The 16,072-nt window shown below is 34.1% G+C and overlaps 1 protein-coding gene across 8 annotated transcripts in view; it reads right to left on the bottom strand.

Annotated features, from left to right (window-relative positions):
- CNTN1 (contactin 1) overlaps positions 1-16,072 on the bottom strand; it is a 377,545-nt gene that overhangs the window by 88,049 nt on the left and 273,424 nt on the right. For 2 of the 8 annotated variants that reach the window (XM_004283470.4, XM_033412355.2), the window contains one exon: positions 4,619-6,618. The exons of the other annotated variants lie outside the window; for them this stretch is intronic. In XM_004283470.4, the coding sequence (XP_004283518.1) occupies positions 6,539-6,618 (80 nt within the window). In that variant the 3' untranslated portion in view covers positions 4,619-6,538. Of the gene's footprint in view, positions 1-4,618; positions 6,619-16,072 lie in introns of those variants that run through there. 8 annotated transcript variants of the gene reach the window in all.

Here is a 16,072-nt window from a genome sequence, read left to right as displayed (position 1 = left end):
TGCTGTTGGTCCCAAGGAGGAAAACGTGTGTGTAGATCAACAAAACTGCATTACTACTAATATTAAAATAACACAGGACACAGCCTATTGATGGTAGTAAATTTTATTTGGAATTATATAACAAATTAATAAAGGTAAATAAATTTTTGTAAATGTATAATCTGTAATAGTATTCTTATACTTCCTGATGTTAATTAAAAGTAATAATAATACACCATCCACAATTAATGAAAATAGCCACATAAATTATATAAAACACATTTGATATTCAGAAAGAACACATTATATTTTTCATATGTAAAAAACACGTTGAAATACAATGCACATTCTTGATCAGAACCCCCAAGTTCCTTATTTCACATGAAGTATCATCCCAAGTCAATTACTGAGTGGAATATTTCAGAGTATTAAAATTAAAAATTAGAAATGAAAAATAAAAATTTTAAAAGGAAAAGAAAGTTTTATAGTGAAGGCATTCAGACACTTTTTCTGAGCATAAAGTTATGGCATTCAGAAAATGTTAAAGGGAATTTAAGGCAAAATTGCCATAGGTTAGTCTTTTACCATTAAAGTGAAAATCATTTCCCTACTATTATTCTGTAAAGTTCTTTGATGGCAAATGAATGACCTTCATAAAGTCAGATTAAAGTCACATACTATTAGTGTATTTGTTGGGACATTATATGCATGATAATTTATCCAGTCACCCATTCACTGAAGAACAATATTGTTGAGCAAAAGACTGTAATTATACTTATGCATTTTTTTCTCTGATACATGCCTGGCCTATAGTGAGTTCTTAGTAAATATTTGGTGAAGACATAAATAAATTTATCACATTGACCTTCAGACAGTTCTGTAAACATAACAGTCATTCACAATACAATCTGTATTGAAATACTGTATCATCATAAGAAGGTGAAATTGAGAAAACAAATGGAAAGGAGTTGGTTGATATTCCCAAAACCACTGTGTGGCAATATTATTTGGTAATGGCTCACTTTGATATAAAGTAGATTTTTCCATCTAGTAATTAAATACAAATATCCCCCAGAAAATACCTGAGAGAAAATATACTATTAAAGAGCAGAGATTTTAGAGTTAAAAAAGGCTTGACTTTAAATCCAGTTCCTTGATCTATCTTGGGCAAGTTTCTCAAATTTACTCAACTTTCATTTTCTCATCTATAAAATAGGAGTAATAAAAATTGACCAGATAGGATTGTTGTTAGGATTGAAAAAAAACCTTTAAAGAATGTAGTGTTAGGCCTGGTCCACAGGAAGTCCTTAGTAAATTTTAGCTATTAATGTTATTATTGTTACACCTGTAAGAGCTTTCTGGGCATCTGAACTATAGGACAGGAGTAATACTTGTTAATAATTAACAGGGATTTGCTTACCCGATTGTTCATTTATCACTTGTTTCCACTCAAAAGTAAGGTATTTCTAGTAAATTTGATGGAGGTAAGGAATGGCTGGGGATGTGAAGGCCCTCTAATGTGTACTAAGGAATCAAGACGCAGAAAAAATAGAGTGGTTCTAACTGGGCCAGCCCTGCACTGTCTCCCAGAAAGAAGGTTTTCTAAGCAGTGTAGCTGATGTTACTTGTTCAGATTTTCTGTTCAGAATGGAGAAAAAATTGTTGTGGTAGAAAATGAAATAATGCAGCCACTAGTTCCTCAGCACAAAGGCAGGCATTTAGGAACTGGCAGTCCTTCTGATTCTTTCTTCAGTGACAAAAAAGCAATACATAATTCTGACTCAGAGTCTGTGTGTTTCTTTTTTAAGCTCTCATCACTGTGCAAACACTTTCAAGAAATCTTTAAGGAAAGAATTGAAGCTAGGGAAAATGTAAGCGAATAGACAGCTAGATACAGGTTATTTCACTATTACTCTATCGGTATACCTTTCCAGTTTCTTAGGTGTCCTCAGGCAGATAGCTAATGATTGCTAAGAACACTATATATACCAAATTTAAATTATCATGAAACAGAGAAATTGGTCAGAGGGAAAGGACCTTTGGAATTTGACCTGTATTTTAAATGCATAAGTATATTAGATGACAGATTATTTTATTCATCCATTTTTTTCTGTCTTTTGTTTTTATCATTAATGATCCATAGTGGGAATAAAAAAAGAAGGAACTGGAATATTTCTCTGACTAACCCTGCAAAGGCTTTTCATCAGTTCTCACTATTAGTAAATACTAAAGGAGTTGGAAAGAGAAGAAAATGAGAAAAAGAGATAGGAAGGAGGGGATAAAAAGTTATTCCAAGTATGCTTTTTGGTTTTAGTTGTTATGAATATGGTTTTATCTATACTACTTGCATACCCCCATGCCCTGGAGTTCTGATATTCATTTTATTAAGCTTATGTATCATGTCCATAAAACAGTGCTGCTATTTTTGTTTTCCGATTCTTCCAAATGCTGACAGATGTCGTTAAGTGTGGACATCACTAACTGTGTTAGGCCTGTCCAGCTGACTAAATTCCTCCTTTATAAATTAACAGTACAGACTTCAATGTTGATTCTTTACATCTTCTTTTCCTTTTCAATATCATAGTGTTCAACCACTACCTTTCTGTACTTCTTCAGGTAGAGGCTGCCACTATGGACTGTTCTTCCTTTTTTATTTGCATTACCCTCTATCTTTCAATTCTTGTTTTTCACCATTATAACCTTTCTCTCTGGCTTTAAATATCTCTCTCAGAGATTACTGACTGAGAAAGCTCCAAAAAAATCTCACCTATGGGGGATAATTAGTAGTCTATCAAGATCCTTGTTAGTGTTATGTTTCTACATTGTGAGTTCTTCAAAATCAGGCTTTTTTCTGTCACTTTTTTTTTTACATAGTGGGGGCTTTGGAAATAGCCAGAATGGTCCTTTATCATCTGTGGTTCAATGCAGTTTCACTGGCCACATCCATATTCTCTTTTCCTAAATTTTTCTAGGTTCTCAATGTTTTTACTATTAAATCACTGACTACAGGCAAATATTGAAAACATTTGGCTATGTAATGTAGGTCACACACACTTTAGAGATCACTGAAGCCAATACCTGTACATTTTACAAAACGTTGCTGCAGTTCAGAAAGGTTATTGCCAGAATGAAACAGTTGGTCTGTGACAGTACAGAAAAAGACAAGAGACTGAGTTTCCTGGTACAACCCAGGCAAAGCGAGAAGAAGCCCGTTTGAAATTCAAATCATGCAGCCCAAACGTGTCTGTCCACAAAAAGCCTGCAGAGAACTACCTGATAACTAGCACATTTATACTGTGCTTCTCTTGGATTTGCCTGCATTTTTAAAAAAGTATGAACTCATAAGAGCATAAAATGTTAGTGAATCCAAAAAAGGAAATTTATATTGTTTTTTTATAAAAGTAATATATTTTACTAAGTAAGGAAATAATATATTTTATTTTAATAAAATAAAAGTAATATATTTTACTAAGTAAGGAAATTTATATTGTCTATTTTAATAAAAGTAGTATATTTTACTAAGTCCTTATTATATCTGAGTCATTGCTAAATCTTTTATAATTATTACAAATAATGCTATGATGTAGGCACTATTATTTTCACTATTTTACAAATGAGGATACCCAGATATGGATAGATTAAATAAAATAGCCACAGTCATCCAGCTAGCAAACGGCAAAGCTAAGACTTGAACTCAACTGATTTGCCATGAGACTTTTCATTAACTATAGTAAAAACAATCATTTAAAAACAGCATTAGCAGCTTCAAATTCAAAAATGGTATTTACTGCTTTTTTTTAGAGACCTTTTTTGTTGGGGAGAATATGAATTACTTGGGCACTAGTGCATATTGTGGGTAAAATGACAAAAACTGCGATATATTGACTACAGCTTTTTAAATCATTTTGTGATCTGTTAATTCAGATAAGTGAAGGTAAAGATATCACCCATTTATAAATTCCTACTACATGCCTAGTTTTTTTTATTATCATGAAGGGATTTGTTAAACTTTCCTGAATTTTACTAGTTTTTAGAAAAAAATACCTATGTGTGAACAAAATACAGATGTGATTTCCACTCAGTTTTCTTTCACATGTAAAGTAATTAGAAGGAAAAATGAACATAAATACAATTATTTCTCAATTCTGCCATTTCTTCTTTAGGAATGTAGTAACACTCAGTGAAGTAGTTTTTAGACATTTGAGGAAAAATAGCAGGAAAAAAATTTTCAAAATGATTATTCACACATTATAAGCTGACTGTATTTTCTCAATCAATAACTGAGACTAATTTTCCCATAAGTCCAGTGGGATAGAAGATTTGAAACTGGGATCCTCCAGGATTAAACACGATGGATACATAGTACCCATGACTATACCCTAGGCGTCACTTGAGTCAGCGCCAATACTTAGGCAGTAACCCTAATGCACCTTCTCCCTCCAAAAGGCTGACTGGCTCTCTAAATACCTGTAGTTAGAACTGGACCCCAAAAAACTGCTGGTCCTTCTTGGACTCCACTCTGCATAGCACACATTTAATGCAAGCCTTGGCACTAAGCAGGAAAGACATCTCAGTGTCATCTTATTTCCATTTGTAATTACTCCATAAGTAATTAAAAGCAAAGCACCACATATGAGTATCTCGTGGTTCACTGTTTATTTTTACCAAAAGAGCAAATTTTAATTAAAAGTTTAAATGTTAAGAAAACAAAAAACTTTCAGTACAAATTATCATCCCTTTTAAAATAAAATAATCTGAAAATAACAATGCTGAAACAACATCAGTTATTATCAAGGCACATGGCTTCTTCTTTACCAAAACATGTCAGTTAGAGTCTCTTTATTACTACATGCCCGTTCTTGCTCTGAAAATTAGTTAAGACAACAGCTTTATTATAAGGTAATAAAACACAAATTTGTGTGCTCTTGTTAAAGCGTTAAGACTGTACTAAGATGAAGCTGAATATTAAACATCTCTACCATTTAATAGGAATATAGTAGTTTTTCAACCTCTAAAATTGGTATTTTAACCTCTTACATTGTTAAAAATGAACATAGATCACTATTAGAAATGAGAATGAGGATAAAGGAGCTAAATGAATCTATGTAATTCTAGTTGATATTGAAGCAGTTTATCTAAACAAAAATATTCTCCTTTTCCTGCCACTTGTCATAATTGTTATGTGGTTTCCTTTCTAATTTTTATTCTGTCTTTCCAAAACTATATTCCTATCTGATCTTGGTGGTATACTTTCAGTGATGGACTATGGACCACAATGCTGGTTTATGCACATCTCCATGGCAACATTTATGGATACGTGACAATTTTGAATTATTTTAAAATATCTTATTAAAATGACAGTTGCCCTAGATCTCCAGTCTAAATCCTAAGATGCTTCCTTCTATGACAATAATTAACACTAGAAAATGAAAAATGGTGGAAATAAGTAACATTTTGAGCCAGAGGCATGTATTCCTTTACGATAACTAATCAATTATTTTTTAACTACATACATATTTAGGGGTCATTACATATCTCTCAAAGCTTTCCTAAGAGTTCTTCCAACCACAGATGGGAATTTTAGAGTTACTAAATGAGAAGTTCATATAATATCCCACCCTTAACCATAAACCTGTTTAAGAAGAGCAAATTATTTCTTGTGAAGAAATAAGAATTTTAAGCATGTCTCTTTGACCAAAGGGCAGAAATGAAAATATTTTCAAATAATGAAATTCAAGCAGTTCCAGAAAGAATTATATACACTTCAATTTTAATCTGCCATTTCTGTTCATGTCCTTCCAAAAAGTCTTGACCTTCCTCTCAAAACAAAAGATCCAAGAAGGCTGATGCTAGGAGTTAACAGAATTAAATATGCATACGTGCTGTTAATGGCTTAGTCATCTTCACTTAAATCTTGCTACTGAGATGACAGTTTTCTCCACATGCTGACCAATTTCACTTCCCAGTCCCAGGAATTGTTCCAAAAACCTTACAGAGCCATGGGTGGTCTTCAGTTGTTTATTGCTGCTTTTGATCTTTTCTTGCCAAAGAATATATGTGGCACCAGGATACAAAAGGCCACTGGAATAATGCCCCTTAGCTTACATCCTAATTAAGATGACTCATTAGTGAATTTGACAACAACAGTGTTCATTACCTGCTTGGGTAAATCAAACAGTCCATTCAGTGGCAACACTCCTGTATTATAATTCACCAGTTCTTCATTTTTTTTTTCAGATAATGAGCTAATTTCTGAGATATGTAATTTCAAAGAAAAACAGGATATGAAAACACAAAAATTTTACTTGGCCATTATATGATGTACTGGGTTAGTTCAGTAGGCATTTTTCAGATATTAATGAAGCTATGCAATTATATTTTAAAATATCATTCTGCTCAAAGTATGTTTAAATGTTCAAAAGGGAAAAAAATCCTCTAAGAACTAGATTTTGGCAGGGGGAACTGCAGAAGCTACAAGATTGAGTTAATTAGTAAAATCTAATATAATATGTTAAAAAAAAAAAAAAAAGGTTTTCCCACAAAGAGTGAGTGTCAACGATCACCAGGTTGGAGGCAGGCTTGCACAGACGGGGAGAAAAGGATCCGCCATGTTTTTCTCTCCATCTTTTCTGTTTTTACCTGCAAGAGGAAAGATCAAGGCTGAAGGGCAAGTGTGGATGCCCATTTAGGAGCAGGAAGCCATATACTTCAGGAATTTGCCAAGTATCCTTAATGGGTAAGTTGAAATAATGAACAAAGAAAAACATCTTCTAAACACTGTAGATGGGAGTCCAAAAAGGAGAAGGCTGAAGTGACAAGCCTTGGCCCAATCAAACCTGTTTCCCTCAGAAATAGTGACTGACTTTGTAAGGAACAAGAGTTGTAACTGGATCCCTTCCTCCCCTTAAAAAAACCCTCAAATTCCTAGAGCCTTTGTAATTCCACTCCACATAGTACAAGTCTACCTACCCAAACCTATGCTCATGCCTTCAAGGCTTCTAAGTAAGAAAAAAATCCTGAGGATAAATTTAAGCAGCGATTTATGAAATTTAATCAGAGGTTGGGGCTGGAAGTCATGGGAACCTGTGTCTTGATTAATATTATATTTATTGTTTATGTCTATATAGACATTAATAGCAAAAGGGAGGGAAGTAAAAGAAAATGTTTATAGAAAGTCATCATGGGCAACGTGTGAACTGGAGCTGTTCTTCTCTTTCATAAATATGGACTCTGAGGCTTATGATGATTAACCGACTGGCCTAAGACCACAGGTTATTCAGCAGGTGAAGTGCATTTCTAATCTATGTTTGCCTAATGCCAAAAGCCATACATTTTCCATTGTGCCATGCAGATCTTTTAATGACTGTATGCATATATTAGTATAACTATATTATCATAGAAAAGTATGGTATTAACAAGATGATCATCCTCCTATGTTCCCTAACCATAACTAGGGATAGTTTGATTATTATAATTAGACCACTTTATAACTACTAGTGCCCCCCTGGTTATAGTTATTTAAGTAGGAGAAATAGTATCTAGGAAAACTGCTGACTGCTTATTGCAAATTTAGTCCTATGATAAATGGTAACAAAGGTCACAAAAACGCACTTGTCTCTTACATTTGTCTTTCAAACATAAGAGATTTCCAAGTCTTTTGATGAGAATTGAAATTGCTAATTTTAAATATATTCTTTTTTTCTCCCTTTTAAATGAAGTTTTGGTAGTTTTGTGGAGAGAGGGGGCAGTGAACAGTCACACAGGGAGCCTCCCCAAACTGTTGCACATTGGAGTGCCATTTCTTGAATTAGTAACAGAGGCTTCCAACCTCTGCAGGAACATATCAAACAGTGGTCCTCCAACTTGTTTAAACCACAAACATCAGAAGTACCTGGTGTGTTCCAAACAGGGACAGCCCCTTGCCCCAGAGAAATTCTCAGAGATGTGCGGGGCGGCTCAAGCACTAGCTGTTGAGAGCCACTAAGACTGTAGTGAGATGATGCTCAGAAGTATATTCCTTAGTGTGACAGAGCCCAGACTGTTCAATGACACACAAGGGATTGCTACCTTCTAGTGAGTCACAAGTTATTTGCTACTAAGAATATTGAAAATTCATAAGTTTGTACATTAGTTTTTTGTGTAAAAATGAAGTGTATTCAAGGTTATCCTTTTAATTATGCTAGCTCTTGTTCACTGTTCACTTTCATGCCAATGCATTTTCAGATAAGGGAGTTGGTATTCCAGCAGTGCCCTGGGAAATGCATGTGGGCCACAACGAAGTCCCTCACCTCATCCCATGTCAACAGAGTGACCATGACAAGCATTGGGCAATTAGAAATTAAAATGGTGTTTTAATTTTTTGGAAAAAAAAAAAAGACCCTTTGGATTTATTCCACAATCTTCATTCACTCATGAGTGTATTGGGCAGTTAAAATTATAATAGAAAGGTACTGTGGCAGAGAGAAGATTGGGAGCTCCCTGCTGTGTTGATCTAATGAGATGTCCTAAGCCAAATTTAGATAACGGATGGGAGACGGGGTTCTGTCACACAAGGACCGGATCCTGTAGTCACCTCTGAAGAGGAAATAGGGAAGGCGCAAACTATGGAATAGCTGGATTTGTAGGATACCAATGGAGATTCCATAGTTGCTTGTAGTACCCTTTTACATTTCTCCCTTTCCCTTTGAGTATGTCTCTATTAATCCCAGTGATGATGGTAGTTTGGACCTGTGTGATAGGAATTTAAAAGGACTAAAATGGAATTTAAAAGGACTAAAAGGACCTATGTGATAGGAATTTAAAAGGACTAAAATCTCCTCTCTAAAGCTTGTTATACTGACCACAGGTTTAGAGGGTAAAAATTTTCTCTGAGTTTCCTTCATTTTCATTTACTTAGGTGTAAGAAATTCTGTGACCCAATCAAATTCCCAGGGCCTGGTCTGATGAGGTTGGCTGGTGGGAAGGAGATAGATGGTGGTGGCAGGAAGCCAGTTTGCAAAAGGTACCATGAGGAAATAATTGCACATTCCTGAGACTTGAAATGGCAGACTTTACAAAAGTCACACCAAAAAAATAGTTTTGCTTAAAAGGAATTTTATACCATTGAGTCTTCTATTGGTTATTTTTTCAATAATGAAGCTAAAGCATTTTGTCTTCTTTTTTAAATAAAATGAACCAAAAAGAGAAGATATTATGAAATTCTAATTTCAAATAACTTAAAATTTTACTCTCTGAATTAACTTTGAATTATCAATGCTTCAGAGTATTTGGGTGGACAATTTAACAAACAAACCATATACCAATGTGAAACAGATGTACAATAAAATTATCTGATCTGATTTTTATATTCGGGAAGTTAAACACTAAAGAGAAGTGAGAAAAAGTAAGTTATGTAGTGAATTTGAAACACTGATAACTGGCCAAGTTCTGGCTTGATCATGTGAACTCTGAGGAATATTTTCTTTTTCTTCTTGTTTTAAACTTCCTTTGCCTATGAATGGATTACCAGTCCTTACATGACTACCACACAGCAGTTTTGTTAGGATGACATGATAAAATTTATATGAAAGTCCTGTAGACACATACATTCTAATCTAAAACACTTAAACATTTTGAATGTACTATTTTTAAGGCCAAAGAACACATTATAAAATCAAGCTTAAAACCATCTACTATGATTTATTGTTTTTGCTGTTGTAATTACAATTGTATGACGTTGACTACATGAAAATAATTTTAATTATTATACCTTTCCCTTTTTATTAGACCATTCATAAATATATTATGGGCAAAAATAAAATTGCAAAATCTGTATCAGTAACTTTTCTATAGAATAAACATTTCTTACCAAAAAAGAAAAAAGCCTACATTTTAATTTTTCCACATTGATTATTTTATCTCATTGAATATATCTGAATTAGTGTTTGATTATATTATGTTACAGCAATGAACTGGGTGTTATATGTGAAGCCAGACTGCTTATATTCAAATCTTGTCCTTTTACTTAGTAGCTAAATGATCTTGGGCAAGTAACTTAGCCTCTCTGGTACTCAATTTCCTTATGTGTAAAATGGGGATAATGATCGTATCCATCTCTTAAAATAGTGTTGTTAAAATTAGCCTTTAGGGACTTCTCTGGTGGCGCAGTGGATAAGAATCTGCCCACAAATGCAGGGGACACGGGTTGGATCCCTGGTCTGGGAGGATCCCACATGCTGCAGAGCAACTAAGTCTGTGCGCCACAACTACTGAGCCTGCGCTCTACAGCCCACGAGCCACAACTTCTGAGCCTGCATGCCACAACTACTGAAGCCCGTGTGCCTAGAGCCCATGCTCTGCAACAAGAGAAGCCACAGTAATGGGAAGCCTGAGCACCACGCGAAGAGTAGACCCTGCTCGTCGCAACTAGAGAAAGCCCATGCACAGCAACAAAGACCCAACGCAGCCAAAAAATAAATAAAATTAAATAAATTTAAAAAAAATAAGGCTTTAATAAATATTATGTATCCTAACATAATATAATAAATATATGCTATGTAATTTGTATTTTGTTATAAAATATACTATATAATTATGTCATATATTATACATTAACATATAATTACATATCTTTATTTTTAAATTTTATATTCATAATATATGTCTTTTCACAGGATATAGATTAGAGCTGGAAACATATTTTGCCAGCATAATTAAAAATTTTTTTTAAATATGAACTAATTGCCATTTATTCATGTCCATAAAGACTTTTGGATATCACTGGTTATCTGTACTGCTTGTAATTTGATGTAATTGTCAGCATAATTTGACATTACTATCTGGTAAGTAGACACTGATGTATAAAGCCCATGATGGGTCAGTGAAGTGGAGTGTCTAAAAGCCTGCCAGACTATTAAGTTCGTAAATCTTTCCTGCTTTCCCTCCTGGAATCAGAGTGAGGAGAAGCAAGTTTGCTGATTATTTTTTAAGGGAATCATGGATACAGGCTGACTGCGTAGCAAAGAATAAATTCCAGTTTGCCAAAAGCTGATCAGTTTGATTATAAGACAAAGAGAGTCAGGAGCAATTGATTGAAGAAGAGAAGAAATCCTACAAGGAAACTTCTCTCACTGTACTCCAGTGAAGAAAAAGAAAAGTAATCTAAATTTATATCAGTGCATCCTTCACAGTGTCATCTACCAGTTTATAACCCTCACACAGTTATGTTTCAATTTTTGAATTTGTAAAATGAAGGGATAAACTAAATCACTTTCAAGATCCATCTTAAAGCTTAAAATATCATGACTCATTCTGAATGAACTACATACTTTGTTGATATATTTGAACACTTCCTTGAATTTATGTCAATTTACATCGAACTGACTTTGAAAAATACAGTTTCAAATTATTGATGTACTTCATAACTTTAGTAGTAATTGGGAAAGCTGCTACTTTTACTAGAGCTTTTATCAAATAGAACTATGTGTAAGTTCTAGCTTTGAAACAATCAGGCTACCTTGTAAATTCAGATACACCTTTCAGCTCATTATTTCAGCTTTAGCTTACAACAGTTATGGAGAACTGGCGCTTAGCAGCTTTTGAATTTGTTGATTCTCAATGGAAATGAGAAAGTTTAATTTCTGGGCAGGCTTCACTATTAATAGATGTATGGCTGTGGTTTAGTGCCAAGTGGGGTCAGGATGCCTCCGAATGGCGCCCTGTCAGTCGTTGCTCCAGCCAATGTGGGCAATGAGGGCCATTTTCCTGTCTCAGTCCTGCAAGGACTGACGAGATGGAATCTTTAGTCTGTCTCTGTGGCAAACTTTCTTGGCCAAAGCAAGTGGAAAGCAGAGGCAATTATCCAAGTATCTGAGGTAAATGTGTGTTTTTCTGACCCAAATACTTGAAAAACTACCTCAACTATTCTCTTTGATTTGACTCTGATGATCTGGACACATCTTTCTGCCTGTATAAATGAATCTCTTTTCTGGATGTCTTCACATATGCATGTGTGTGTGAGGCAGGTGGAGGTGGTAAGCTGTGTGTGTACTCGTGCATCTGTCTGGCTTTGTGTGCACATCACGTGCAACTTTTTAATCTGTTCTTCCTAATTTTATAGTGATTAAATTAATTAATTTAAAAGTCCTTTTGAATTAATTTAGGCATGCCATGCTTAAATAATAATTTTGAACATAAATCCACATTTGGTTATTAATAATAACTTGAATATAGGAATTCTTGAACACTGGGTAAATATTTATGCCAGATACCGCAGAAATCTAAATCCTGATTTAGCACCAAGAGTTCCACTAACTTTTAGCATGACAGCAGACTCACCGTCTTTTTGCTTTCACAAATAGCCAGGGTCCCTGAGTTAGCCATACAAATAGAATGCTAAATAATCCAACAGGTGGTAATTTAACCTTTTAAAATAAATGTCTTTGGCTTTATTTTTCCCACAATGTTTTAAAAACCCAACTACTATTTATTAGCATGTGCTGGACAATGGATAGGAAAACAAGAAGAGCAGAACTGCAGTCAGTAACTTTCACCATTTAGTAGCAGCAATTCTAGAACAGACTTGGTAATCGTTTGGGTACTATACCAAATTAACTGTTGAAAGTTTTAGTGTATTAAACTATTAAAATTTTAAAGCACTAACTACAGAAGTTTTAGAAATTAACTATAGATTTTATTTATTCTTACAATCTGGAAGAAGCCTAGGTTCCAAAATGATTATTATGAAATAGATGGGTAATACAAGACAAGTCTCTTTCTCTTGAAGTCTAAATTTTGTAGTATAAAGGAATGGAAATTTTCTAGATGACCTCCAGGATTAATTCTATATTTAAAATTGTATATTCCGATTTTAACATAAATGCAGATATTGCATGTAGCTACTCTGAAGAAGGTGGAAGGAAAAAAGATGTAACTGGTGCATGATTTTCCAATAATAGGACCATTAGAACTCTTTTATCTGAGACAAAGAAAATGTTTACTTCCTATTTTTTAAGAAAGAGTACTAATTAATCTGGAACAACATCTCTAAGTAAATGGTTCAAAATTGTTTGCCTGGATAGCGAAGAGAGGTGTGCTCTGGATATGAACTCTGCTAACATAGAACATCTGGGAGTAACAAATACTCAAGAGCATTTTCTGTAGAAAAGACCATTGGCCAACCATTATGATTGTTTAAAATACAGCAGTATTATTCAGACTAAAAAGTATATTGACAGCTTCCAGCAGGTTATTTATTTGGCTATAATACCTTAACTTAGCCAACACAGGATTTAAAAGTGGGTTAGTCATCAACCAAAATGACCTCCTTAAGAAAGAATCTGGTAACCATGTCATTAGGCCAAGTACTAAAAACTTCAGGGGATTACATCAAATAAAGATGACATCTAACATATCCATTTCCATTCTGCAACTGTATTTTGGCATTAGAAATACACACACACACATTTTGGCATTCATACATACACACATGCACACACACAATATTCTAATCTAAATGAAAATCTACATAAAACTATGAATATAAGCTTTTAATATAAAAATATAAACAATACAAACTTAATTTGGGGATGCAATGATTTACACAGTTTTGTATTATCCACTGGACCTTTAGTTACACTTTTTCCTAAATGTTTCCAAATTTCACATAGCACAGGTTAGTGTTGAGAATCAGACTAAAGTCTTTTTCTTTTGTTTGTTTTTAAATCTCAGCCTTGTATTAAGAAATTTTGTTTAATATGGTATATAAGATGTAAAAGAGGGGGCAGATGTGAAAAGTATAATCATGATTGCATTTTCTGTTTTGGCAATTTTAGTGACAAACATTATGTTCAGCCAGGTGTCAGGAAGGTCCTCCTAAAGGTCGGTAGCATTGCCAAGGATATTTATAATACAGCAGAAATGCCGTGGAAAGTAGTAAAAAACAGACGTCAAAGCCTCATTTCTTGCTTTTGTGGCCTAATTTTATGGTCCATTTTTGAATGCTGTCCAAAAGTGCACTCATAAAAGAGAATTTAGATTTGGCAAGCTACATAAATGCTCCCACAGGTGCTGTCAGATAAATCCTGAAACACCTCTCCTTCTAAATGACACTTTTTTTTTTAACTGAAAAGCACTAAGTCCTCCAGAAACATCTTTTGCTAAAAACATTCATACAGGGCTGTAGATGTGCATCAAAACTTACTTGATGAAACAACCTGAAATACATTTTTGTGGGACCTATTTAGTACAACCTTTATTACAATAACAACAACAAAAAGGAAATTTGTATCGATCCTCTTGATTTGGATTTTTATATAAGAAGCCTAAAACCATTTGAAGTCTAATAGCTGGTTCTTTTTTTTTAACTAAAAATAGTTTTAAACTGTAAAGGTCTTCTAGATATTAAGCAGTTTGTAGCTGTTTGAGTTCTAAATCTCTTTGGCTATATTATATGCACCTCTGTTTTAAAGTTTTATTCTGAAATTACCTCTTTCACTAATACAATAATAATTTAAATTGATGTCAATATGTGCTCTGATAGAAAAAAAATTAGTAAAATCTTTTATAAATTACTTGAAATGCCATATTACCAAGAAATGGCATTACAATCTCTTGTAAAGTTATCTTCATTTTTATATCAGTGCTCTAGCTGGGAAATATTTCATCATATTTTGTTTTTGTTTTTTTATTTACTTACTGTTGATACATAGATTGAGTGGTTCTTGATTAACTTTAGAGTTTTTGAAGCTATCTTATTTGGTGTGACTTAGGGCTTAAGTGTAGCTGTGCTAAAATTATATGAGGGTAAGGGAAAAAAGAGTTAACTCTTTTTCTCACCACCTGGACTGCCTTCCTGCGTTTCCATGCCACTCCTGTCCTTACATCAGAGCTCCCTTCCCTGACTTCTAGCCAAATATTCATAACAGTTTTTCAATTGTCTGTTGATTGACTTCCATTTGGTTTGAACAGGACGAATTGGAGGAAAAGGGGACCTTACCATCTTTTTGAAACACATTTCTAATGTAATTTACTCATTCCATAAACAAAATAATAGGACTTTCAAACTATTTTCCAAGAATTCCCTAGAACAATAATTTCCAAAAACCATTTAAAGACCACTTCATCACAAGCATCATGGGGCATTATTAAAAATACAGATTTGCCAGCCTAGGCCAGGTTTAAACACTTGGTCACTCTGGAATGCTGTAATTTGATGCCCTCCGTAATGACATTCTTTAAAAATATATCCAGTATTTATTTAAAGGGGAGACAGACATGCATAGGGAAAAAGGAGTGAAGGAGGGTTCTGGGGAAAGAAGTAGAACACACACTCTCTTCTACTGCCTTCAGTAATTCAACCCTGGTTCCAAAGCTGCAACCCCACTAGGTCCTTCCCAGGCCTGGATCCACTTCCTCAGAAGGCAGTTTGGTGGCCACCACTTGTTCAAACATTACCTCTGGGTGTGCCATACTCTTTGCCTTCTAGTAATATTATACTATTTTTGAAAAAAGAGCCCATATATACATATTTTCTTTATATTTTCAGTGTATTTTATGTCCAGTGATTTTTTTCTTAAACATTTTTTTGGAGATAATTATAGATTCACATGCAACTGTGAAAATTAATACAGGAAGGTCCTGCATATCCTTCACTCATTTACTCATCATAACTTTCTGTATAACTAAATACAATAACAGAACCAGAAAATTGACATAGACATAATCCATCAACCTTATAGTACAGATTTTGCTAGTTTTACATTCATTCATTTGTGTGTTTATGTGTTTGTTTAGTTCTAAGAAACTTTTAATTTTATCACATGCGTAGACTTCTGGGACCATGACCACAGTTAAAATACAGAACAATTTCATCATGAGGATCCCCTGTTGTACACTTTCATGGCTACAGCTACTCCCCTTCCTCTAGCCTCCCTAAGCCACCATTAGTCTACTCTCCATCTCTATAATTTTGTCATTTCAAGAATGCTAAATAAATGGAATCATACAGTATGTAACCTTTTGAGGTTGGCTTTCTTTCACTCAGCATTAATTCCCTTGATATATATCCAAATTGCACACATCAATAGATCATTCTTCTCTTATTGCTAAGTAATAG

Source organism: Orcinus orca, chromosome 11 (assembly GCF_937001465.1).
Source record: "Orcinus orca chromosome 11, mOrcOrc1.1, whole genome shotgun sequence".
NCBI lineage: Eukaryota > Metazoa > Chordata > Mammalia > Artiodactyla > Delphinidae > Orcinus > Orcinus orca.
The sequence above is the reverse complement of the archived record's forward strand: the minus strand, read 5'-3'. Positions and strand labels throughout refer to the sequence as shown.